The 25418-nt window shown below is 51.9% G+C and overlaps 2 protein-coding genes across 2 annotated transcripts in view; one reads left to right on the top strand and one right to left on the bottom strand.

Moving 5' to 3' along the window:
* The window catches only part of GDF5 (growth differentiation factor 5), a 138907-nt gene that overhangs the window by 70903 nt on the left and 42586 nt on the right, over nt 1-25418 (top strand). The gene's annotated exons all lie outside the window — the stretch shown is intronic.
* Nucleotides 5593-23042, bottom strand: LOC138684522 (centrosome-associated protein CEP250-like). Its single transcript, XM_069778561.1, has 17 exons — nt 23017-23042; nt 22599-22764; nt 21753-21859; nt 20484-20711; nt 20296-20376; nt 19779-19875; nt 18416-18646; nt 16633-16826; nt 14262-14389; nt 13887-14056; nt 12885-13064; nt 9721-12135; nt 8662-8950; nt 8475-8515; nt 8254-8397; nt 8036-8086; nt 5593-5784 (listed from the first exon to the last, which is right to left on the bottom strand). Exons 1-17 carry the CDS (start codon nt 23040-23042, stop codon nt 5593-5595), a joined length of 4740 nt encoding a protein of 1579 aa, XP_069634662.1.

The raw sequence follows: 25418 nt of genomic DNA, 5'->3' as shown, positions 1-25418 counted from the left end.
ATCAAAATCAGTCATTACCCTTATTTCTTTAATCACATACTCTACGGCAGTGACGCTCAAGCAAATAAGAGCTTTTAGGAAAATATCCCCATTAGTAAACAACCGTGCGAGACTTTCTTTCTAAAGCTCCCAACATTCAAAGCAGTTGAAAGCGCACTTAAGAATTCATTGTTCAAAAAGCGGTACGGCTTTTAATCTCGTAATTACACTCAAAGACAGCGTCGGGAAGAATACAGCTAAATAATCGCGACGCTTTGTCAAAGCCATGATTCCCACCACTTCAACAAGAACACCTGTACGATACCCGGAGTCTTTCAAGACACAGCAACCAGTAACAGCTTTTTAAATGGAATCAGTAGCTGCCCGTTGAGCTGTCGCAGAGACAGCATCCAGAGGGAATGCACACAGCCTGGATACTACAAAGAAACCGCAGCGCATAGAACTCTACACGCAGGGTTTCTTGCCGTTAACACGGTCCTCAACTTGCACGCAGATATGATGCGTGAAATTGGAAAACTCTGTCCACGGTAAAAGGAAGGAAACGGTAAGAGCCGCCAATAAAGAATTCAGTCATTTCTTGTCATTCAATGGAAAGGAGTAAGACGACATCCCAAGCGCAGAACGCAACCTACCACAGAAATCATTCAGCTATTAACTATTTTAATGTAACTATGATTAGGAAAAGCCTCCAGACGCTACTCCGTAAAAGTTGGGTATGCTTTACTAAATTTAAGGTCAATACTGCTACGGCTGCCATTTAAGTAACTGACTGAAGGTCAGCGCTACTAACAGAAACTGATAATCGTAGAGTTTAATGAAGACGCGTGGATACTTCTGACCTAACCTGCAACACGGGTGATGGAAACCAAACTAGCCGCGTGCTCTTTCCAGACAGCAGAAGAAATTGCTTGTTGCCTGCAATGCATCTGATCTCTTTTGAAATGCCTCTTCCAGGTGAGACCGTTTGCTCCTTACGAGCTTCTCCTCCTCTCCATTGATCACACAAGGAGCCAGAGCAACCGGTTCCGACGGAGTAATGCCAACGGAGACTGGCAATACAAGTAAGGCAGGAGGCCTACACGCGTTAACAGAGAATTAGATACAGAACAGCTGGTTTTGTCCCCGGGCGTTACATTTGTCACGCCACAACCTCTGAATACAGAAAGGCTGCTAAGCGAACACAGCAGTAACAGCACTATCACCGCGTTCCCGTGGCAGCAGGAGAAACTCCCGTACCTACCAATCGTTCAGCTCTTGGCTTAGTTTAGCCTTGCAACTTCAAGAACAGAAAAGTTCAATCCGAGTGATACAAATCAACAGATTCAGCTCGTGCCGACACGTAGAACTGCACCATCTCCCAGAAAAAGTAAGAAGGAGCTCGTGTCTTGGAAAGGAAAAGTCAGGACAGTATTACTGTTAGGTTGCAACACTTTGCCAGAATCGTTTCTGGTTTGTATCGAAGCGCAACGATGAGTCATAACACCAAACGAATGTAAAGGAGAGGTTTATGTAGCCAAGGACCACTTACTACAACCTGTAACCGACAAACCAACTAAAATATATTTATCTAGGGAGGCATTAGCACACACAAAGTCAATGCAGTAAGGTGCAAGCTTGGGCTTAAGGGTCGAGTCACTGGAGCCTTCCCTGGAGAGAGGCTCTTTCCTCTAACCAGGTCGTCCCGTTTGCCAGCCCACTGCGATTTAAAGGTACAACCAAAGCCAAGTTTTGCCAGAACAGCTGCTTGATTCCCAGTCATAAAAGACCATTCACGCAGCAGCTTTATTCCTGAAATGCACCCGTGAGTCCTCGTCGTAATTTCAGAGGGACTAGGCAGAGATCTGCCTCGCAAAAGCTGCCAGTATAACAGGAGTTCGCCTGATCGGCCAGTTTAAGAGATCTGCGTGCTATAAACTCTTCAAAAGTTTGCGGTCTTTAAATGCTCTTCAGCTGTCACTTGTGCCCGTGAATCTCAAAACAGGCACACGGTGACGGAAAGACGACGAGAGCGTCCACCCAAGAAAGGCAGAATAGCACCTTACCGTGGCTCTCGGCCTCCGGACTCACACGATTGCCGGCTTTATCCAAACGTTGGTTGTTTAAACGGATTGTGCTCTACATCCAGCTGCTGCTCTCCTGCTACGTCCCTGGCATCGATGCTCAAATCTGAAATCAGTGAGCAAGGAAAGCGGTCTATAAACACACGTTTGTTACGGCCTGCGGCAGGCTGAGGAAGCATTCAGCCAGTGAAAATACAGACTCTTGCAGCGAGGGCGATAAGAACGTGCCAAAGCCGAAGAGGGCGTATGGCTGGGGACAAGTGACGTACAGGGAACAAAACGCACGTTGCGGCACCCTGAACGACCCTTCCAAATACGGGGTTGGGTTTGGTGCACCAGAAGGACGGTTTCCAGCTGCCCAGAAAGCGTTACCCTGAAAGGTAATACACTTAAGACAAAAGAAACCAAAACCAAACCCCTCAAAGCCCATAACCATTTCCAGGAGTACAGGAGTTAAGCTTCACATTGGTTGAAAGCTGCCTCCTACCACTACCCCCTCACCCTTCCCCCTTCACCACCAGCACATTTCCTCCTGACCCCTTTTCACAAAGAAGACGGAGAAGGTCTGGGGTCTCGGCCCGGTATCGAAGCACCGTGATGCGCTTGCCGGCTACACGCTCTCTTAGAAGACTGACAGCTTCTCTGCACAAAACAGCAGGGGCTTCCGAACTCTCTGGCCTTCCCGCGCCCTTTTAAACGTGAGGAAGGCAAAGACCAACAGTATCTCGGGTGGTCACAAGGAAGTCAGACTCACTACATTTAGAGCCCAACGCACTACCCAAAGGAATTACCGCAACACAACAAGAGGCAGGGAAGATTAGCGCACAGTCGGATAACGTGCACAGCAGCGGTACGCAGGAAGACTTGCAAAATTTTCCGTCGCTTCACCCCGCAGCTTTGTTTTGAATTTAGTTAAAAGGTAACCCGACTATTAACGCTCACTCCGGTTTTAAAAACTCGGGACAAAGGTTATCACGTGGCGTTGGCGTTGCAGTCAGAACTGAAGTACAAAAACCACGGAAAAGTTGCGCCTCGCCAAGTAACTTCCCAAGGAGACTCTAAAGTGTTCCAGCAACAGTACAGTCAAATCTCGAGTCCCAGGCGAACACCGAACGCTGTGCCAGCGTTCTCAGTATGACCGAGCTCTCTGACAAAGCACCACACCGCACAGAAACGTAAGCGGGTTTATACCTTAGCCTCACGTATCATCTCAAAAGGTAATACAGCCTGCCTGGAAGCGCTGGTTTAAGCGCCCAGCGGGCCTGGCTGGAATCACTGCGTAACCACCAGGGATCACCAATTCCTCCCTGTCCGTGGCCCAGGCAGCAGCGCAGCACTCGGAAGCACCGGGCACACCGAGCCTGTCGGGCCCTCGGCAAGTATGAAAATTATCCCCAACGTTCAGAAGGCTGGCTCACAAGCACAAGGCGTATGCGGAAGAATAACATCGAGATTGATCTTCGGTTTAGCTCCCCTTGATTTGTCAAGGCGCAATTCCGGATGAACCTAGGAACAAGGGAAAAACGGAGAGTCCTGTTTCACTTGGAAGCCCATCAAAAGGCCTCCTTCTTTCCCTCGACTGCTCTGGCTCACCAGCTGATTTTTAAGAGGTGGGATTCAAGAGACACCTGAGCTGCTGCCTCCCACCGCAGCCAAGCGCTTGCCATTTCTAACGCTTTTTTTTAAGAAAGGTAGTAACTTGGGAATCTTAGAACCTGGGGTGGGGACGGGGGCTCCCGCGCTTCCTTGCTTTCCTTTGCATTGCCTGCTCGTAGGCGGCAGAGGCAGCGAGAAGAGACTTTGGGACGCTCTCCTGCCACCGCGTTACAGGAAGCCACAAGCCACCCTTGGCGCCAAGCGGCTTTCGGGGGAGGGCAGCCCGCTCCCGGCCTCAAGGCCACCAGCTCGGAGAAAGAAAAAAACCCCACGCAGATCTGCGGCGGGTGAAGCTGCCGCGTGGGCAGCCCGCAGGAGGCGGCGGAGGAGGCGGCGGAGGAGGCGGCGGCTCGGCGGGGGTGCGGAGGCACGGCAGGCCGCCCCGGGCCGCAGGGCCGCCCCGGCCAGAAGCAGCACCGCGGGGCCGGGCCGGGCCGGGCCCCCCCCGACGCCGCCACTCACCTCCTTGGTGAGGTAGTACTGCAGCTCCGAGAAGAAAAGCAGCACTATGATGAGCCCGCTGACAACCGTCACTGCCGGGGAGACGAGAACCGCCGTCAGCCCCGCCGGTCGCGCGCGCCCGCCTCGCCTCGCCTCAGTCCCGCCTCAGCCCGCCCGCCGCCGCCGCCGCCCCGAGCCGCTGCCGAGCGCCGGCCCGCAAGGCCCCCCCGCCGGCCGCCGCCCCACGGCGAGGCCCGGGCCCGCCCGCCGGCCCCCGGCCGCCCTCACCCCGCCCGCTCACCCAGCGCGCCCCCGCACGTCTTGACCCGAAAGCCCTCCAGGGTCTTGTCTTGGGGAAGGCATCGAACCGCTTCAGCCGCCACAGCGAGTCCATGGCGCCGCGCGGCCCGGAACCAAACCCGCCTTCCGGCGCCGGGCCGGCACCGCCCCGCCACCGCCCCGCCGGGCAGCGCGGCCCGAAGCCGGCCGAGGGGGGGTCCGGGGGGACGGGCGGGGAGGGGCTGGGGCTCCCGGGCTCCTCCGGGGCGGGAAGGTCCTCGCTGCCGCCTCGCCCTCTTCTGACCCTCCCTGCCAGCGGCCCCCGGGCCTCTCCAGGACACCCGAGAGACGCTGACTGTGCCGAGATCGGTTAGCTGGGAAGGGCTTGAGACCAAGGCGGAGCTGCTGGCAGAGAGCAGTTTTCACTCAGTTTGACCTCCTCCCCATCCCCTGCCTCCAGCTTTGAAAGGGCTGGCGTTTGTGACCCCCGCCCTTCGGAGAACAACCGAGCTGTCCCTCAGGCTGGCTGTCGCAGCGACAAAGCTGAAAGCCAATCACCTCGGGAGAGTACCAGCGCTTATTGTGCCGAAGCACGGAAGGAAAAAGGAAGGAAAAGAAGGAAAAAGGGAGGAAAAAACCGCCGCGCTCTCGCCCCACCTCCCATCCCTGGCCTGCGCCCTTCACCCCTTCCTCTTGCTACCACCTCCGTGTTTCCCTCTCTCGTCACAGGGAAGGGCTACGAACTCAAGAGGTTAAATCGTACAGCAGCTCGCAATAGCTTACTCGTGCAAGTGAAAAAGACAGCATAAGCTTTTCCTAAGCCACATACTTGCCTAGCCCTTGCTTTTTCCTACTAAAAAAGTGCAGTCCTGCAAACCCTCTTTTATTAAAACAAAATTTTAAACATCGCTGTCACTAGGCAATGCTTGCGAACGTAAACAGAACCAATGTACCCCCGTTGAAAAAGGGCAGTCCTGCAAAATCTCTTTTATTAAAACAAAAATTTTTTTAAATCCCTGTCGCTAGGAAATGCTTCCGAACGCAAACAGAACAGATGTACCCCCATTTCCCACAGCAAAACATAATACGTTTCCGGGAAGGGCACCAGACCGGAACGCCGTGATGCTGCAGCTGCTCCTCTACAGAAAAAGAAGGTTCAGAGAGGCTGACCCAGCTTCCGAGCCTCTGCTGCCAGAACAGCAGCTTTCGGCTCCCTGACCACAGCTGCTAAGGAGCGAGACAGCTCTTGGTGAAGGTCTGACAGCTCCTGGCTGGTCTTGGCACAGCGCTCGATATAGTCCTGCTTGTATTTTCGTTCTTGTGCCAGCTGCGTCTGCAGAAGGGACACCTGAAAGAGGCAAAAGGCCGAGCTCAGACAAGCCCACGCTCTTAGGACCATCCGTAGCTCCACAGATCCGGCCGTCAGGGAAGACGCACCCTCCAACTCCAGCCCTGACAAACACGTTGTCCTTGTGGAATGGGAACTAAGAGGTTGCCAGAGCCACCCTGAACTGAGCTCAGATTACCGGCAATTCCGAGTTTCTTTCTGGCATACCATTCACAAGGCACAACACCGAGACGTGACATGCATATTAAAGAGAGAGGTTTCTACAGGATTTCGTAACCCAACCCTTTTTTTCAAAGGAGAGATTTGGGCTGCTGCCACCTTAGTTCCACCTGCTTTCTCCTCAGCAGGAGGACTGCTGCTTACACAAGGTAGTGAAGAACCGTTCTGTTACGATCTACTTTAGAAACCTGACAGCTAGCACATGAAACGGGAGAAAACTCTCACTCTTCCTAACTTCAGAGCACAGCCCGGGGGGCAAAGGAGCCTTAAAGGACTGCTGAGGCCTTCAAAATCCTCAAACTCTTATTACTTCCTGGCAACAGCGGGTTGTGCCTGCTGGGCTTTTTGGTGGGAGAGACCCAGCTGCTCTCGCCTCCTGTCAGCATTGCAGGGCAGCGCAGCCACAGCAGCTCTGGCATGTTGCCCTCTGCCTGCTTTGGAGCGGAGGAGATGCCAGCACTGGGAGCAGCGCTCGGTGCTTTGCTGTTTCGGGGAGAACAGCTCAGGCCAGAGGTTCTCCTCTGTTTTCAAAGTGACATGTGCTTTGCCAAGGGCTCTGTCCCACGTGGGAATGCCATCCCCAACCTCGAGCTAGGAGTACGAAAATATTCTTTCTTGGCAAATGAACTCACATAACAGAAGCAATTCCTAAAGGAGTTTTATGGCTTATGGAACCTGCTCCGTTCGAATTACGATACCAAGGTCTGCCAACGTAAAGCCAAACCAGACAAAAAGAGGGTCCCTAATCTGCTAAGCATCTCGAGCAGACTAGGTGGGAAACTCGGGCAGCCAGCTCCGGAAGGGGAACGCGAGGTGCCGAATTAGAAGCCGGTAGCGTGCACGGAAAGCAAGACGTCGGAGGGACTTCACAGCAGACGATACGCGTAGGCTAGGGAACACCACCCCTGAAGAGAGGGACAGCTCTGACCTTCTCTCTGAAATAATAAGGGCACCTTTGTGCAACGGGGCTTGGAAGCCTCCCACGCTTTGGTAGGTAACCCAGAGGTATGCGTGGGAGAAGTGGCCATCTGCTGCTAAGAGCATCTCCCAGGAAGGGGGAGATCACGTTCCAGTTCCGCTGTTTCCCAGACCCAGAGGAGTGCCCCAACTAGCCAGCTGAGGACGATTCTTTGAGCAGAGCACCTTCATTTTCCTGCCAAACTGCTGGAGCAGGTCCACAGTGCAGGCAGACACAACCGTCACAGGGGGAAGGGGGTTCAATCCGTTATCTGTAGCAACAGAACTCCAGGCGCTGAGGCTTCCTGGTGAAAACACCCTTAAGGTATAACTTGATGGCTTCAGCGGTACGCTCGGCTCACTTGCCAGAGCTGAGCACCGTGTACTTTACTCGCATAAATCTTACAGGCATTTTGCCCTGAACACCTGCGAAGATTCACCTCCTCAGGGAGACCAGGGCGTACCAGACCCTTAAAAGCACGTGGAAGAGGAGCCTGGCGACTGCTGCTACTGCCAGTACCGCTGTCAAGGGATGGCATAGGGTTCAGGAGCTGGGATGTACATTCTTACGCTGATAAAACAAGCGTCCACGCTGTGCTTGGGTCTCCGACTCAGTCCGATACTGGGATCGTGATTAGCGCAGCATAGCAATAGGAGACTAACGGTTGCCCGAAGGCTGTAAGCTCTGGCGCTGCCTCAGATCCCTGGAGCTCTGATAGAGTGCAAGCTCTACCGTTAACGGAGTCAAGGGAAAATGGAAGCCGTCAACAAGATGAGTAAGACTCAAGGGGAACATCCTTAGAATCTTCTCTATATTCAGGCGAGTGCCAGTTCTCTGAATTTCCTCCAATCCCTCTCCCACCACGCCTGACCTCTAGGCAAGCCAGAGACTAGACCTAGGTGCATGATGTTGTTTGGCCATGGCCAACAGATGTGTCTGACTGACTGGGTATTTCCACTGCCTGGTGTACTCACTTCCCGACAGCCAAACAAAACTCGGGCTGTAGCATCGTGCAAAGCTGTGCCCCTCAGTACAGCCATGGCAGCTTTTGACGAGAGCTTTCCTACTCCTCACCTGGTTCTGCAACTCAGCTAATCGACGACTGCAGTGAGCGTGAGACTCCTCCTGCGAAGAAAATGCAAGGATTTCCTTTTGGTCTCCAGTTTGGCCAGGGCCATGGTCTACGTTCCACTTCTCTTAGGTCTATACTGGGGGGATGCTGCCACTGGGATTTGCCACTGTTCCTCTGTATGGCCAGACCCTCCTCCCACCAAGGAAGATTCTGTTCTCACCTGTCTAGAAGCAGCCATCTTGTGCTGGTCAGACAGCAAAAATCCGCACGCATCTGGCAGCGACCGACCACTGTGATATCTCTTCAGTCTCCTCCGTTCACGTTCCACCTGCACGTTGGTGATAGGAGAAAGGGTCACAGAAACCTGCCACCAAACAAGGAGCAAAAGGAGCTCTGGACATCATGGCAAGGAGATTTCTGCTCTGCTCAGAGGCTGTTAACTGCCCCAGAGAATGCTGCGGGCAAAAAGCACTCGAAGTAGGCTATGGAAGAGAAAGAGCAAGAGGAAACAGTTCCTGACACAAGAGCGTCAAACGTGCGTGTATGGGGACACTGGGGCAGGAAGGGTGGGACCGGAGCGAATGCGCATTTGTGAAGGCAACGGGGTGCCAGAAGAGAGAGAAAATACAAAAGCGTGCGTCCACAGGGGGAAGTGGGAGAGGGAAGGAAACAAGCAGAGGACTCCAAAGTGCTGTCTGTGGAAATGTGCTGTGATCCAGAGGACCGTGAGGCTTTGCAGAGGCAGTGAAAGCCTGTTTTACCTGCTCGAGAGTCCTCCTGAGCTCAGCATTGAGTTGCTTCAGCTCCGCCTTCTCCAGTTCCAGCCTTGCAACTGCTCGCTGCAGACATTCCAGCTGCTGTGACAGGAGTCTCTTCTCCGAGAGCCACGATAGCTGCTCCCCTTCTGCAATAGCCTGCTGGGTATACAGAGAGGAGTTTATGTGAGCTGGTGCCCCATAAAGGTTAGGAGGGACAGAATCGACAAGTCGGGGAGAGTGACCGGACTCGGGAATGGACAGTGCCAAGTCCCTTCTGCTCCTCCTGGTTGACGGGCCAAAACAACACACTCTCTTTCTTCCTAGGGGCCCTCCTCCCGATCGCCGTGGGGAAATCCACACAGATTTGCCTTCCGGCCTTTTGGACCGCAGCACAAGTACATCCTGAATGCGCAATGAAGCCCTTCACCTGATCAGGCAACGGTACGAATGCCGTTATTTTTAATACACTGGAAAAGCTGTACCTCCGAAATCGACATCTCTGAAAGCATCCTCTAAGCACCGTCAGCGTAGCTGCTGTGCAACCATCGTTACAAAATTCTGCTAAGGTCAGTCCCTTAGTTTGGTCAGCTGTGCCCCTTCCTTTCCGTGCCAAACCCCAACCACGACACGTTGGCTAAGCTTGCCTACACAGGAGAGAACCAGTTACCCATCCCCAACGTCTGGGCTTGGGGTAACTCTAACAGCAAGCTCCGTAGTTCTTTCAGTAGTTCGGGGGCTGACAGAAAACACTTCAGCAGGTGAATGCCTTGAGCTACGCAGACAGGCAAGCCTGCTGGCTACAGCCGCAGTTTCTCTGGCCAAGCAGGTCATGTATTTATGGGACTATATATTCCCGTATCTTTATGGGCATCATCATTAGAATCCTTTATAGACTTTTTAGTTGACTGATGATCAGTCACACTGCCTACCTGATGATGAAACCGGTCCGTGTCCCTCTCCGAAACCATGCTCTGCAGGATGGCTATTTCCTCCCTCAGAGTCCCATTGGCCATTTCACTCTTGGTAAGGGCAAGAGTCAGTGCTTGTGCCTTCTCTTTCCATTTGACTTCTCTGCTCTCGGTCTGCTTCAAAATAGCAATCGTGCGCTCCAATTCTTCCCCGTTGGCTTTCCGCTCATCCTCCAGTTGTTGCGTTAGCTCCTTCTGTCTTTGCAAGGAACGGTCTCTCTCCTGGAGAACTCGCCGCTTCTCTGCTTCCTCTTCCTCCCATTTCTGGAGTTTCTGGATTTGTTTCTGCAGGGTCTCCCCGCCATCCTTCCATCGCAAAGCTGATGTTAATTGTTTCAAGAGCTCACTCTGCCTCCTAAGCTCTTGTCCTCTCTCTGTCAGAGTCTGCTCTAAGTACCCGACTCTGTCTCTGTGGTTCTCGATCTCCTCATCCTTCTTTGTCAGAGTCGGCTGAACATGCTGGAGATCTTCCCGAAGAGCTCTTACTTCCTCTTCTAACTCTTTTAGTTCACCTTCAGCCTTGGTCTCTTGCTCCTTCTCATGCAAGGCTTCTTCCAGGAGCTTCTCTTGCTCTCTGCCATGCCTAACCTCTTCATTCTTCTTGGTTAGCCTAGGCTGGAGATTCTGCAAGGTCTTCAGTTCTTCTTCTTGGCGCTGGAGTTTTTGCATGAGAGTTTCGTTGTCTTCATCTCTCTTCCTCACCGCTTGCTCAAGCAGATCCACTTGCTGCTGGCATGATGTTAGTGCTACTTTCGTGCTTTCTTCACGAAGCCGGAACATGTTCATTTGCTCTGTCTGCCTGAGGAACTCCAAATGGTTCTCCTTCAAGATTTGGCTCATTTTGTCTAGATCCTGCTCTAGACTCTTGGCCTGCTTGCCTTCTAACTCCTTCTGCTCTCGAAGCTCCTGGACGTGCTCTTGCAAAGACACTATCTCTTGATCTCTCGCTTCTAGAGAAGATTCAGCGTATTCTAGTTTTTGCTGTACGGCTTTGGTCTGCCTCGCTGCCTCCTCCTTTTGCTGTTGAAGCTTAGAGAGAGCTTCCTCCAGAACCTCTATCTTTTCCTCTCTTTCTTTCAGAGTCAGCTTTGTTGCTTGGAGGTTTGTTTGCTCAGCTTCACGCTTTTCCTCCTTTTCCTTCCACGCCTCACATTGCTTTCTAAGGGATAACATTTCTTGTTCTTTTTCCTTCAGTGCCACTTGAAGCTGCTGCAGAATTTCCTTCTGCTGTCCAGAGTCTTGCTCTTCTTTTTGGAAGGTCTCAATCAGTTCCTTCTGAGATTCAATCATTAAATCCTTTTCTTTCAGTATTGCTGTAGTGTACTCTAAGTCTCTGTGCAAGACATTCATCTGTTCTTCTGTTTTTTCCGCATAGCTCCTTGCCTGTTGCTTTTGGATGTCTAGGAGTCTGTCCTTTTCTTTTAAGGTTCCTAAGGTCTGCTCCAGTTGGTCACGGACAGTCCTTAACTGCATTTCCATGACTTCCTCAGCTTCCCGGATTTGCTGTTGTTGCGACTCAAGCTCTTGATCCTTTTCAGATAAAGAAAGGGTCATCTTTTCCAGTGTACCACGAAGCTCTTGCAGGTAGCCCTCTTGCTGTTCCTTGTACTGCTGCAAGAGTCGTAACTGATCCCTTTGAGAATCACACTCGCTCTCTCTGTCCTTAAGAACTGCCCTCAGGTGTCCAAGGCTCGCGTGCAGAGATTTCGCCTGTTCTCTCTCCATTTCCAGCGCTTGGATCTGCTGGGTCAGAGACAGAAGCTCCAAATTCTTCTCCTTCAAGTTTCCTTTCATATGATCAAGATCCACCTGCAGATTTCTCACTTGTGATGCACCGTCTCGTTCTAGAATCATTATTTTCCCCTCCTGGAATTGGATCTCCCGGTCTCTCTCCTCCAGCTCTTCGCTCATCTTGCTGACAGCAGTCCTCAGCATTTCTCGCTGCTTCTCCAGCTCCCGTATCTGTTCTTGCTGGGATTCAACCTCCTGTTTTTTCTCTGTTATGTCCTTGATAACCTCACTGAGAGTAGTTTCGTGCATTTCTTTCTGGTTCTCCAGCCTTCTCACCTGTTCCTGGTACAACTTCATTTCTCCCTCCCTCTCCGACAGGATGGCAGTCATACGAGTGAGACTCTCCTGCAAAGCTTTTCTCTGTGCTGCCTCTTTTTGGAGCATCTGGATTTTCTCCCGCTGCGTTTCCACTTCCTCGTTTTTGATTTTTAAGATAGACAATGTAGTCTGAAGTTCTTGTTCAAGGCAGCGATTCCTATCTGTTGCTGCATTTGCTCGGGTTTCGGAGGCTGTGACCGATTCCTGAAGAAGTTTCATCTCCCGTACCAGTTCTTCTTTAACGGCTCGCAGTCCGTCCCGTTCCTGCTGCAAAACAGTGACAAAGAGGTTCAATAATTCCACCCATGTATGTTTGCTTTTCGTACTAGATTTGAACTCCTGCTTCAGTGGCAGTCAGGGGCTGCCCCCTCCCTCCCTGCCTCTCGGGATGTTGTAAGACCTTTCCTGCGCCACCCTTTCGGTTGCGTCTTTCCCAGCTTACTCGGCCAGTCCCGTCTTCCTTTTTGCCCTTCTCCGAACCTCTTCCAGCTCGAGCGTGTTCTTTTGGGGAGGAGCTGCCAGAACTGCAGCCAGGATTTAAAGTCCAGACTAACCATGATTTAGGCAGTGGCACGATGATGTTCTCTCTGATAGGGAGGGAGGAAGGGAAGACAGAACAACCCCAACATGGGAGTTCCCGTTGTTGGGGTTGGGCGTTGGGGTTTTTTTTGGACCTCTACCGTGTAGAGTTTTCATGGTACCATCCTCTAGAACCCCACTGTGCCCTCTTGAAGGAGTAGCGGTCAGATCACAGACACAGTTACGGTGTTCATGTTCTCTTCAGGCTGCAACGCGCTTCCTGCCTTTCTCAAACCTACACTGTGGTAGCCTCTCGCATTCCAGGCCCTGTCCCTCACGGCACAAAGGTCTCATGGCTGCCAAGGCATCGCTCCTCTTTACAAAGGGGTATCGAAGAGACGCTTCCACCCAGACGGACAGTGTCCAGAGAAGCACTGCCAATAAGGAGCCCAGAAGAGTAAAAAAAACCACACAAATTCTCCTTTCACGGTCTCTACCTCTTGCTTGGCACTTTCCACTCTCGTCCGTTCCTCCTCTTGTTGAGCTTGCATGGCAGCAACTTTCTGCTTCATATCAAACAGCTTCTTCTCGTGCTCCCTTTCTGTCTCTGCCTTCTCCTTTTCCCACTGCTCCAGCATCTCCTGTAGCTCTGAATGGTGCCCTTCCCGCTCGCTTGCCTGATGAGGGGAGAAAAAGACTTCAGGAGGGAGTCCCAGCCAAGCTTCTCAAAAAAATGGGAAGCTTCATCCCTCCCACAAACCCCCACCTCGACAGCGCACAGTAGTGGCTTTGTGCCCTCCATAAATCATGTCCTATCAAGGAACTTAAAAGGAGGGTCAAGCTGGCGGAAGAAGAGGAGATGTTACCTTCCCCTCTCTGGCGGCTGCCTGTTTCCTAGCACCTCTCGCCTACGGGATTTCCCTCTAGTCTCAGAGTCTCTATTTTCAAAGCTCAACTCCATTCTCATCAAGGAGAAGATGCAGATGGACTGCAGGGTGAGAAAGAGGCCAGCACCCCGATGCCCTAGTCACAAGACGGGCCACAAACTCAAGTTCAAGCCCAGGAACGAGGGGCTGTTCCATCTGTTCTGTATGCTTTGAGCCCAAAGATAACACCTCTGTCAACCGTGAAAGGACAGAAAGAAAGGAACAAAGTTCCCACGACTGCAGTTGGCAGGAAAGTTAGGAGTCTACTTCATGGTAGACAGGAGTCTGGTAAGATCCTACCCCTTTACTGCCATGCCTTGGGTGGGGACCACCCAACCTTCTGCTCAACTCGTCTTAGGCCCACACGGAATCCGTGGCTTGCATTTACTGTCCCGGCATAGTCCTGTAGGTCTTCACGTGCTTTCAAGTGCGAGCTCTTGGCTCTGCTGCCTGGCCTAGCAACGCGTGGCCTATGACAGACGCTTGCTGCCATTTCACACGCTCAGGCTATTATTCTTCTAAAGCCAGCCCACAAAGCTTGCCTCAAGACTTCAGAAGCATATTGTTTCCTACCAGCTCTTGCAGGAGCTTGTTTATTTCCACTTCGTGATCCGTTTCCCGAAGTTTGAGGGTATCGTTATACTGCTCTTCTGCCCGCAAGAGCTGTTGCGCCATGTTTTCCCGTTCCTGCTTCATGAGAGATCTCTCTGCTTCCAGCTCACATTGAAGGCACTTCGCTTCCCCTGCAAACGTGACAAATGGCAAGATTCAGGGCCTACACAAACAGCGGTTCTGACTTCACTAACCGTAAGCCATTTGAATTTCAGTGTAGGAGGGATCTGTCCCCAGCTCCTTCACTCCTTAGAAGCACTGCAGACGGAGAGCTATTTTTATACCATCCTCCCTAGGCAGGGGGGTCACCAGAAACAAAGCACATGAGGCTCTCACCTTGTATCACCTCCTTGGCCTGCCTGACTGTCTGAAGTTGGATTTCAAGCTGACTCCTGGCGATCTCCAGCTGACATAAGCGCTGCTGAGCCTCAAGCAGGCTGGATTCCAGGGTCTCCCTCCCGGCCCTACAAGAGGCCAATACGGAGAGAAATGAGTTTCTTGCTCCTGACGCCCACAGGGAGTTAGTCCAGTAGGAGCTGGTTCAAGATCCCTACCCCTCAGTTCGGAAAATGGGTTGCATGGAAACTGGTATACAGAAGGCATATTTCTGCCATTTAAAAGAGCAATGCAGGCCCCTCCGAGGGAATGCCCAGGCTTTACTTATGACCTAGCGTAACACAGAAAGCCCAGCCGAGTTTGATCTCCATCGCCAAATCTTAAATTGCTATTGTCTGATCTATGACGCACGGGTAGCTGTGCTCACAAAGTCTGTGCCAGCAAGCAAAAGCCCAGCCTCTGCTCACAGCCCTTTGCTCATCGTCACTTCCAGGTTGCTCTGCAGGGGCGCAGAGTAAGAGCATCTCCCTGGCTGACTCGTGACTTTTTGATGCTGTTCGTAGTGTATGTACAGGGAGGTGATCTTCCAGACTCCCTATATTTCAAAGGGACTAAAGCAATACATCAGATGATACAGTAAAAGCTCATGCTTGTAAGCAGCATTTGTAAGAAATCTGAACTAGATTTTACCTGAACAAGGACTACCTGAAAGGAGAGACAGGTAGCCTTCAGTTTAAACTCTTGGAAGTTCGCGAGAAAAACTTGCTACTTTTCTCTAAGCGTTGCTAACTAAGCAGGCAGTAGCCCAAATGGCTTGCCGCTCTTTAAAATGGAAGTTGTAGTACTGCGGAGGCAAATTGTTACATCCATAGACTTCAACCAGCTGCTGCGTATGACACACAGGACTCTGCAACCAGGAGCTGAAGTTGCCTCCCTGATCTAACACGGCGTCCTGTGTGCCAGGTTCCTACCATACACAGCACTGCCTCACTAGAACAGGCGTGCAACCAGGATAACATCCTTCAGGGTAAAGGGGCACCCGAGTGGTACAACACTAAGACCCACAACAGTAGGATTTCACTGCTTTGATGGACGATGGAGGATGTATCTTCAAGAAGGAGAACAAGCACATATTTCTGACTACGCCAATGTCTGGCAGTCCAAAGTAAATATGCTCCATTTTAAGGATAAATCAAAGTCAGTCTCTAAAACAGAACAGAGAAGATAAGAGTCCAAAACTGTGACGACAACAACAGGCTCTTGAGAACAACATCTGGCAAGAATAGTTGCTGCAGCCCAATAATTGACAGAACATAATTCAGCTGGATCAACTAAGAGGAGCTGGAGCTCAGAAGCAGCAGCAGCTCTCAAGAAACAGACTGAGTCTAAATGGTGTTTATCAGCCTTGCTAACAACATACTCTGGAGTGGTAAGGCGTCAAAGTCAAGAAGCGTGACAAACAATCTCGCATTTGTACAGCTCTGCAAGGTCAGGAGTCTTCTAAAAAAGACCTGAGAGGAGGACAAACATCTCCATACGTTGGGTAGTTTGGGGTTGGTTTTTTTTTTTAAAAGCAGAACTTGTCACACGTGATCTTAGAAACCTGATCCAGCAGAAGGACAAAATCTTGTTCCTGCCCTGCATAAACTCCTCCATGATGTCTATCTCAAAACAGCACGTGGTAGGGAGTACCGGACCCACACATCAATGATGGGCAACAATTCCCGCAGACTGGCGAGCATTCAAAAGAGGCTTCCCTGCTGCTGGTGTAACCAACTCTAGGTCCTGCACCACAGGTAACAAGAGTTAGACTAGAAACAGTAGGCCCTCAAGATTTTCAGCACGAGCCTCTAGCTTCACCCTAAATGGCAGTGTCCTACTCGCAATGTCCGTACGTAATAGACTTGAATTCTGAAGATCCCCTGTCAAACTACTTGATAAGGAACGATCCAAGTTCAAACGCGCAGAACGAGAAACCGAAACCAGAGAGAAGCTTTGGGTTTCAGTAAACATCTGCATGGTTTAATTACTACTCAATGCAGAGCCAAGGTACCAGATACTGAGGAATTACGCTGGCTTGCTTTGGACTTCACACAGGAACGTGCAAGGGGGCATAAACATGAGCCCCAGGCTCAGGAGAGCTTTGTTAGCTTTAGCTGTCAGAAAAATAACATTCAAACCATGCTGTACTGGTTTGGGTTTTTGGTTTGGTGTTTTTTTTTTTTCTCGAGATTCCTCCATTTTCTGTCCATGGAAGGTGAAAATAGCTGAAAAGCATACAGGATGCAATGAACCCTCGTGTCATGATTATCACCTCTATAATTACAGACATTAAATAATCTCCTGCCTAGGGTCTCCCCCCTGCCTTTACCTGGCCTCTGCCAGCTGCTCTGCAAGGCCTCGTCTGTCCCGCTCCGTGGCTGCCAGTCGCACCTCTAAGGCAGCCTTCTCGTGCGCCAGCAATTCCTTCTCTTTGGATACGTTGGCCAGTGCTTGTCCTTGGCGAGAGGACTCCTGCCGCAACTGCTCCAGACCACTGCTAGCTGACTCTTGCTGGCGGTGAACCTGAAAGCGGGACAAAATACAGTTAGAGTCCCTTCTCTGGAGTTCTGTGCAGAGCCAGCCAGCGCCACTTCTGAATCAGCTAGAGGAGAAAGAGCTCCGGTACTCTGGCCTGAAAGTTTAAGAGCATCTGCTTCGTGCCGCCCTAACACCCTGGGCTGCCAAAAGGCACTAGGGCTGTTAACCTGAAAGCGATGTGTAAGGCCCTGCTGGGTTGCCTGGGACCAGACGGCCCCTTCAGGACAAACGTACACACCCAGACCACATCTTTTCACGCAAAAATACCACATCTTCCACAACTGCCACCTTGCAAACTAAAATTCTATCAGAATCTATTCCAGTGCTGGGAATTTTCAGGAACCGTTGAGCAAGAGCAACTTTGCTCGCCGAACAAAGTGGAAATACACATGGTTTCTCCTTCTAGAAGAAGAAAAACCAACATCAAAGCGTCACCTCGTCGCAGAACACCACCACACACCTACTTCAGTGTGTACGGCAGTTGGATGCAATGAGGTGATCCTTGGCAGGGAAACAGCCCTTGTGGTGAGCAGTGTCATTTAGTGATTTACGGAAGTCCGGCTGGTGTGGCCAAAGAGATGGTAGACTCTACTTGGACAGTAGTTCGTGTCAACAATACTGTTTACTTGTCTTACACAAACAAGTTGCCCAATAGACCTTGCTGGCATTCAAGCCTGAAGACTAACCGTGATTTTTCAGCTTGCTTCTGCAGTGATGCCAATACACCTCTGATGGGTATTTGCCAAACAGACCACGTACTCCAAAACTAAGACTGTCTAACAGGGAACAGACCTTCAGAAACAAACAATTCTCCTCTCAAAGTTACCCCATAAGACCTAAGATTGTACATTATGAAACCGACACTGAAATGATGGCAAACTCCCTAGTCTCCTCCAGCGATGCAATTCTCCCAAGCTCTTTTTCCACTCTACCAAAACCAGTTAGTCCAGAGTAAACAGTCTTCTGTGACCACCTCTTTCTCAGCTTCTCCCTCAAAGCCTAACGAGGATCTAGCAATTCAAAGCAGCATGTAGGTCGTAAAATACAGTTTCAACAATTTCAGGGTGCCATTCCCGTTCTTAGCAGTACAAGACAGCAGACACTGACTCGCCGCTTTGTCCCGCCCTCTAGGCCCCAACAAGCCGAGCCTGGAAAGTTGCAGACTTCACAACAAAAAGCATAAATAGAAACATGCAGCCCCGGGGGTTTTTGGCCTCAGAAAATGGGTGAAGAGCTACCCTGTTTGCTTCTTTCGACGCATGTGAGAGTAGTAGCCTCACGCAGATTCGTGGGCAAGGCAAATCACCTCTCTGCAGCTTATCAAAAGCCAAAAAAGAGGCCAACACAGACAGGTGGATTAAAGGAATCTGTAGAAGCAGAGGACGACCCAGAGAATTGCACAACAGCTCTGCAAGCCATCAACACGCTTCCAGAAGGAAGTAAACAACGCCGCCTGACCCCCAGCGCTACCAAGTGTCTCCTTGACAAAAAACACTGCAGAATCCAACAGATACAGCTTCACTGAGCCAAGCAGCCAAAAGCCCACCCAGAAAGCACCAGGTTTTTGGTCTCACCTCAATGAGTTTCTCTTGGGTTTCTGCCTTCTCCTCTGCCAGCATCCTCAGCTCTGCCTGCAGCCCCTCCTGTTGCTCCTCTGCTTTCTTCAGCAGCTGCTCCAGGTGGGCTTTCTCTGCGCTCAGCGCCTCATTTGTTCTTTCACACAAGTTCAGCTTCTCCTGGCCAGAGATCTTTGCTCTCTCCATCTCGTCCACTTTGCCTGACAGAACGTCATGCTCTTGCTCCAGCTACAATCGCAGAAGCACAGAGGAAATAAAATAACAGTAAGATTTACTCTGTAGGAGCTTTGGCTTGGACAGAGAAAAGAGCAACGTTTCCATATTCAGACAGTCATACTGTCCGAAGGCAAGAAGCCTGAGAAGCAGCAGCAGCTGGAGACAAACACCTGGCAAGATCTTTGACAACTCTGCTCACCTGCAACACAAGTCTGTTCAGCTGCACCTTATCCAACGCAAGAGCTTCATTGATACTGCTCACGTTCGCTGCTGCAACGTGTAGATCGGCTATTTCAGCAGTCAGCTTATTCTGAGCCCCTGTCAACTCTGCTACTGACTGCTCTGCCTGAAGAGACAAAAGAACAACATGACAACAAAGACAGGAAAATCCCTGACCTCAAGCAGCAACTCCAGATCCCCTGTTGTGTCTCTGACACACTCCCAGTTCAGCGTTCCCAACAAGCACGTGGGCGCTAACGACACCGCAGAGCCTCTGTGGTCCGATCGCCATTTTCCAAGAAGGACAACAACATTGTCCCTGTCTTCTACTGCCAGAAACAGCATCTGTGGTGGTCTTGCTATCACAACTGCCTCTCCCACAAGTGCTGCCTCGGAATAAGGTGACCATACCTTTTCCAGTGCCACGGTAAGCTCGTGTTTCTCTTGCTTCAGCAGATCCCTCTGAAGGTGCGATTCCTCCAGCATCTCTCTTGCGACTACCAACTCGCTCTGCAATAATGAGTGTTCTCCTTCAAGTGCAGCTAAGTCCTTCAGTCTATCAGAAGGGGAAAGACAAACAAGTTTTTTAACGTAAAAAACATTCTCATTTCCAAAACCACGAGTATAGAATCATAGAATCATTTAGGTTGGAAAAGACCTTTGAGATCATCGAGTCCAACCGTAAACCTAACGCTGCCAAGTCCACCACTAAACCGCGTCCCTAAGCACCACACTCTACACGTCTTCGCAATACCTCCAGGGATGGTGGCTCAACCACTTCCCCGGGCAGCCTGTCCCAATGCTTGACAACCCTTTCGGTGAAGAAATTTTTCCTAATATCCAATCTAAGCCTCCCCTGGCACAACTTGAGGCCGTTTCCTCTCGTCCTATCACTTGTTACTCGGGAAAAGAGACCGACACCCACCTCGCTACAACCGCCTTTCAGGTAGCTAACAGCTTCCCGCCTGTTAGTTCTCCCTCTCCTCTTTCGTACGTTGGACACAAGACTTTCCAAAGTTCTTCTTTGGGTAAGACAGACTTTTAAAAAGTCCACCTTAATAGTCCCACAATTACTTTTGCCTTCAGCAGTGAACTGATGAAAGAGCTGGCAATCTATCTGGGGAGATGTGTACGAATTTCCCAAACTAATAATCACAGGATCACAGGATGATTCAGGTTAGTATGTGTGATGTTGCAAAATGGCACTCCTTGCCCCAAAGGCCTTCTGCGCTCAGTCTAGCGTGGAAACGGCAGTACGGAGGGGCTACATTGCATATGATGGTCCTGTGCAAATTCCTCCCAACTCCTTTAGCACAGCCCTGGGTAGCAAAAGGGCTGTACAAGAGACACAGCTCTCTTTACGCTGGTCTCCATTTCTCACCAAGAATCAGTTAACAGCAAAAACACTGTAATACGCCATCTCTTTTCCAGTCCTGCCTTACTCACAAGAGCTTCTGTCTGTCAGACGGTTTTTTCTGTCCGTTCTGTTGAAGGCAATAGTTTGACTAGGGACAGGAACAAGGCTGTGCAGAATGGGTGCGTTTTAAACGTGAACACAGCCCATCCTATGAATCCAACGAGCACCCACAGAAGATAACGCTGCTAACAGCAAAGTTTAAAACACATTCACCTGTCCTGAAGCTCCTTCTTCTCCGGGTCCCCTTCGACTTGTAAGTGCATCACCTCCCAAGTCTTCCGGCTTATTTCCTCTTCCGCTTGCTGCTGTGCCTGATCCTCGAGGACAGGTCTACCCAGCGTAACGGGTTCCCAGGGCCGTACGCCACAGTTTAGGCGGGAGCAGTTTACAAGTATAGATCCAGAAAGCCTCATTTGCTCTGCCTTCAGCTCTGACAAATCTCTGAAAAAGAATCAAGAAAGAGGTAATGTTCACACCACCACCTTTATCAGCTGACTCGCTTCCGAAGCACGTAATTGCGCAACAGTAAAAGCCGGCAGGAAAGACGACATCTTCGCTGGGGACGAATCATTCCTCTGACACTTTGGGATCAGGACACATCTTGACCCTTGGGCAATGGGTCTATTTGACGGTTGAGGAATGAATCTGTTTTCTCCCCAGAGATAAGAGGAAATGTATGGAACAGCCAGAAGGCTTCGAGAATTAACTAGCGGGTCAGGCGTACTCTACGCATTAAGGAAAGCTTATCACCAAATAAGGTAAATGGCTGACGGTAACCCAGAGTTTGAAATTGCATGCTGACACCAGAAGAATTTACTGTTAGGCTACGCTATTCTTCTCTGCACAGAAGGCACCTGTGAGAAAGGAACCTCAGAGAGCCCAAGAACAAGAAAACAATCATAAAAGGGAGGGATCAAACTAAGCAACATCAACTGGAGAAATGTAATAGCAGGGTAGAGAAGCTATTCTTTCTCTCAACAGTGTTGGTACAGGAATAAGCGGATGCAAACTGACCACGATAAACGTAAGCTGGAAATGAGAAGGAAAAAATAAATATATACACATTCATGAATGATCTTTCCATCAGGAGCAGTGGGAAAGGAAAGCCAGTGAGATTTAAGGCAAACTCTATAAAAGGGGACCGCTCCACATGCTGCATGCGTAGCTTTGGTGAGTCTCTCCCAACTCGTCCACATATGCCTGTGTCTGTGTTAATATGCCCAAACATCACCATAGCCAAGTTCACCTGTTCAGGGCCCCTGCATTGCTTATAGCCTGAGCCCCTCAGCTTTACCTGAAAACCAGCATCAAACAAAATGATTCTGAATATAGCCTAAGGCATGCTTAAGGCCATCGCTTCAGACTACCAAAGGAGAAATGGTATCTTTAGCCGCAGCTAGCGTAACATCAAGGCTCAAAAAGCAGCTGTGAAGGGAAGCTGTGTTTTTTCTGCAACGAGATCTAGCCTTCACTTCTACTCACCGGTCAGTGGCAGTCTTCATTTCCAGGAAATGACAGCGGAAGGTTACCACCTGACGCCACAGGCTGAGTAGACGGCTGCGTTCACCCCTTAGGTAGCTGTCATAAAGCTAAACAGGCAAAGACAAAAAGAAATGCCAATTCAGCCTTCGCTGTCACTGTACAAGCCTTTCAGAGAGGGGAGGGTACACAACCGTCATCACCGGGTCTCCTTTAAGAACTATTCCAATCGGGGGGGGGGGCATCAAGGACTGAAGAGCCACCACAGAGGCATCCTCAGTAGACCTGCCACCTGACTGCAAAGAAGGGAACATCCACACTTCCCCTGCAGGCGCGGGTATCAACAAAGCAAACTGATCGCGATTCATCATCTCGCCTTGCAGAGGTGTCTAACAGGCTCGGTGGAGGAAGACAAAAACAAGCCCCTCCGAGACCAGTGTCAGATTTGCTTGCAACAGCCTATTGGTAAGGGAGGCCTGTGCTGTTCTTCTGTTGGCTACCCTGAATCCGAAAACACACTGACCTCTCTTCGGTCTCCACTGCTGCAGACAGAGATTTAGGAACTATTAAAAAAACAGACGAGCGTTCATGGGTCACTGCCCTACAGTGCCCAGCAACAGCAAGCATTTGCCTTTGAGAACGAGCAGTACGGTCACAGCACGCGGGCATCTCCCATCACCACAATTTGCTGACACTCCTCCATCTCACACCCCTGTCTTCTGCTCATAAACACCAAGACAGCCTCAACGGTGCCACGACTTTCACACAGCAAGCTCTCCAGGCCAGAAATAAAACCCATTCTCATTCCACCCCGGCATCGCGTCTGACATTCCCGTCGCCCATCCTTACCTCACGTTCACCGCGCCACTCGCTCTCCTTCAATTCCAGCTCCTCCCGGGCCCTCATCCAATCCACCGTCAGTTTTCCAACATCTTCTTTAAGGGCTGAATTAACCTCATTCGCTTCCTCGAGGTGTTCCTGCAGGAGAGTGTTCACTTCTGCCAGATTCTCACACCTTGGAAAGGGAGAAACAGCAATGAGGTCACTGAACAACTGCTATCCACAAGCAGCGCCTCCGTGATTTCCCAACTCCCTCAACACTGACTTTGTTGTCAAACCGAGAGGCAGTAAAAGTGCTTTCTAGGATTAACTAAGATCTCTCTGTGATGGCATACTCATTTGCTTCTCCTTGCTTTAAGCCTTCTACTTCCACCTACAATTTCGGTTTCCCCTTCTACTTTGATGATGCCCACAGTTCACGTCTTGCCTCCCCTTCGTGCTGTCTGGACGCATCACCTTTCTCTAGCACTCTCCTGACCCGCTCACCTACTGAACCACAGAATAATTTAGGCTGGAAAGGGACCTTTGGAAGTCACCCGGAATAACCCCCCGCTCAAAACAGAGCCATTCAGCACACAACACTATTACTGCACCACAGAAAACAGACTGTGGACCTCTCTCCTTTCAAAGCAGCTTGCCCAACTGCTCCCCTTGGGGAGACCAGGGAGCACTGACAGGTTTTCCCTCACTTCCACGAGCATCCAGGATACCAGGTATGAGGGAACGCTTCTTCCTTGTACCTTTGCTGCTCCTCTTCCACCTGAAGCAGTGCTTTCTCCAGGCTCTGGTCTTCTGTGGCTTCCCACCTGCCTGGAAGGGGTCCCTTCAGAAGAAAGGAAAAGTTTAGTCAAATTCTTGTCTTCCCTTCACTGCTGTTAGCATCCACCGCTTTCCGCTCCATTCGCTTGGGTAGCTCAGGAGCTCGTGGCTTCTTCCAGGCGTAACAGTGTCGTGACTATGGAGAGCAAGGGAGGGGAAGGGTGGTGCTCAATGCGAGTAGCTCTCCTCAGTCCCCCACTGTGGCACTCTCGCAGCTAGGTCTCCTTAGCTCACAACCGCGAGCGCTCACTTCGACTTGAAGCCTGGGAATGCTCTCCTACTCTCCTACCCTTTGTTCTTCCTAGGTTTACTTTAGCCGTGAAGCAGAAAGAAAAGCACATAGCCGTATGTTGAACGCCAGCATTCTTGCCTTCCAAAATGCCACGTTTCAACCCGTTCTTTTTCAGAGGCGGCCATATAACCTAACAGGCAGTGTAGCCCTCTCCTGAGCCCTAGGACAAAATGTTACGCCAGCAATAAAGCACCCTTTCTCAAAACTAAAATCCCCCTTCACAGGGTTTCCTGCACCCGCATTTCTGGGACCACTGGCTCCTCTAAGAATGGCAACTGGACAAAACACTCGCAGGCAAACTTACAGCGCTTCTTTAAACCCTCAGGCAGCAAAATCTTGCTTCCCTCTGCCATTGCTTTGGGGAGCTTGCTTTGGCCCGCCTTAACAAACGCCACCTACACGGTCTTTAGTTGGCAACCTGCACACTCACCCCTCCTGCTGCCAGCTGCTGCTCCAACTCTCGACACCGAGTCCGGTACTGCAGTACCTGGACGGAGACATAGAATGAAGATGAGCGAATGCAGCTTGTAACAGGCTCGGCTCCTCCTGCATTAGCTTTTCTCCAAGTCTTTACAGCCCAAGCACAGTACGTTTCACAGCGCTGCCGATGTGCCGATGCCGCCAACAAGAAGTCGTTACGATACAGGGAAGCTTCACTTTATCTCGTACGGAAGAAACTGAGACGGGGCTTCTTTTACGCGTACTGCCACCTGCTCATCCTAAGAGCTGCCTGCCTCGGCCCGGGGCCGCCCCAAACCACCCCCGCCGGCTCGGCTCCTGCCTCTGGGACGGCCCCCTGCTAACGTGGCCCAACAAAGGCGCCTGCGAGCCGGGCATCTTTATTTCAGCACGGACAAGCCCTCACGAGAGGCTCGGCAGGGTGACAGCGGCAGGGCCAGGCGCCCAGCGGGCCGGGCCGGGCCGGGCGGAGGAGGGCGGCTCCCGGGGCCTCCCCCGAGCTGCGGGCTCGGCGCCGTCCCGCCCGCGGCAGCGCCGGGGAACGCCCCGGGGAGGGCCCCGCTGGGGCCGCGCCTTCGCCCCCCGACATCGCCGCCGCCGCCGCCGAGGCCCCTCTCAGCGCTGCGCGGGCGGCCCGGGCACCCCGGCCCCGCCACCGCGGCCCGTCCCCGGGCAGCTCCCCGCCGGGCCGGCGCCCCCGCTCCTCACCTTCGCCTGCAGCTTCCGCACCAGCACCGCTTGCCGGTGCTGCGCCTCCTCCGAGCTCTGCAGCCGGCGCCGCACGGAGGCCTGGCTCCGCGCCGCCATGCCCCCGCTCTCCAGCCGGGCTCCGCCGCCTGACGGGCCCCGCGGCGGGGGCTGCTCCGCGGCCTGCCCCGGCGGACCGCGCTCAGGCGCCTGCCGCGGCGGGCGCAGCGGCTCACCCTGCCGGCCGGGCGCGACCGGGCGCCGGGCGGGAGAGCCGGGCTCGCTCGGGGCCGCTCTGTGGCAGCGCTTCCCTTCTCGCTTCTCCCTTCTCGCTCCTCGCTGAGGGTGCGGCGTTGGGCTGCGGTGCTGCCGCGGGGGAGAGGCCGCCCCGGCAGCCGTTCGCTCCAGCGCGTTCCGCTCAGAGACCGTTAAGGGCCCCGCAGAACGCTGGGGGCAAAAAGCGCCCCCGGTGCAGGCTGGGAGAGAAGGAGCGCGAGGAAAGCCCAGAGGGTCGGATGGCGGGGGCTGGGGCCACTGGGGCAAGAAGGGTGGGACCGCAGGGACCGTGGAAA

The sequence above is a fragment of the Haliaeetus albicilla genome, chromosome 2 (genome assembly GCF_947461875.1).
Source record: "Haliaeetus albicilla chromosome 2, bHalAlb1.1, whole genome shotgun sequence".
Taxonomy (NCBI): Eukaryota; Metazoa; Chordata; class Aves; order Accipitriformes; family Accipitridae; genus Haliaeetus; species Haliaeetus albicilla.
Note: the sequence above shows the minus strand (reverse complement) of the source record. Positions and strands in the feature narration are given on the sequence as shown.

Bases quoted from the DNA above. Each gene is read 5' to 3' on its own strand.
- LOC138684522 (XM_069778561.1), bottom strand. From the start codon at position 23,042: ATGCGTCCAGACAGCACGAAGGGGAG. The intron at 14,057-14,261 runs GTGAGAGCCTCA...TCACGTTTGCAG, and splicing joins GGCCAAGGAGGTGATACAAG to GGGAAGCGAAGTGCCTTCAA. The intron at 5,785-8,035 runs GTGAGGAGTAGG...TGCCTCTTTCAG, and splicing joins TAGCTGAGTTGCAGAACCAG to GTGTCCCTTCTGCAGACGCA.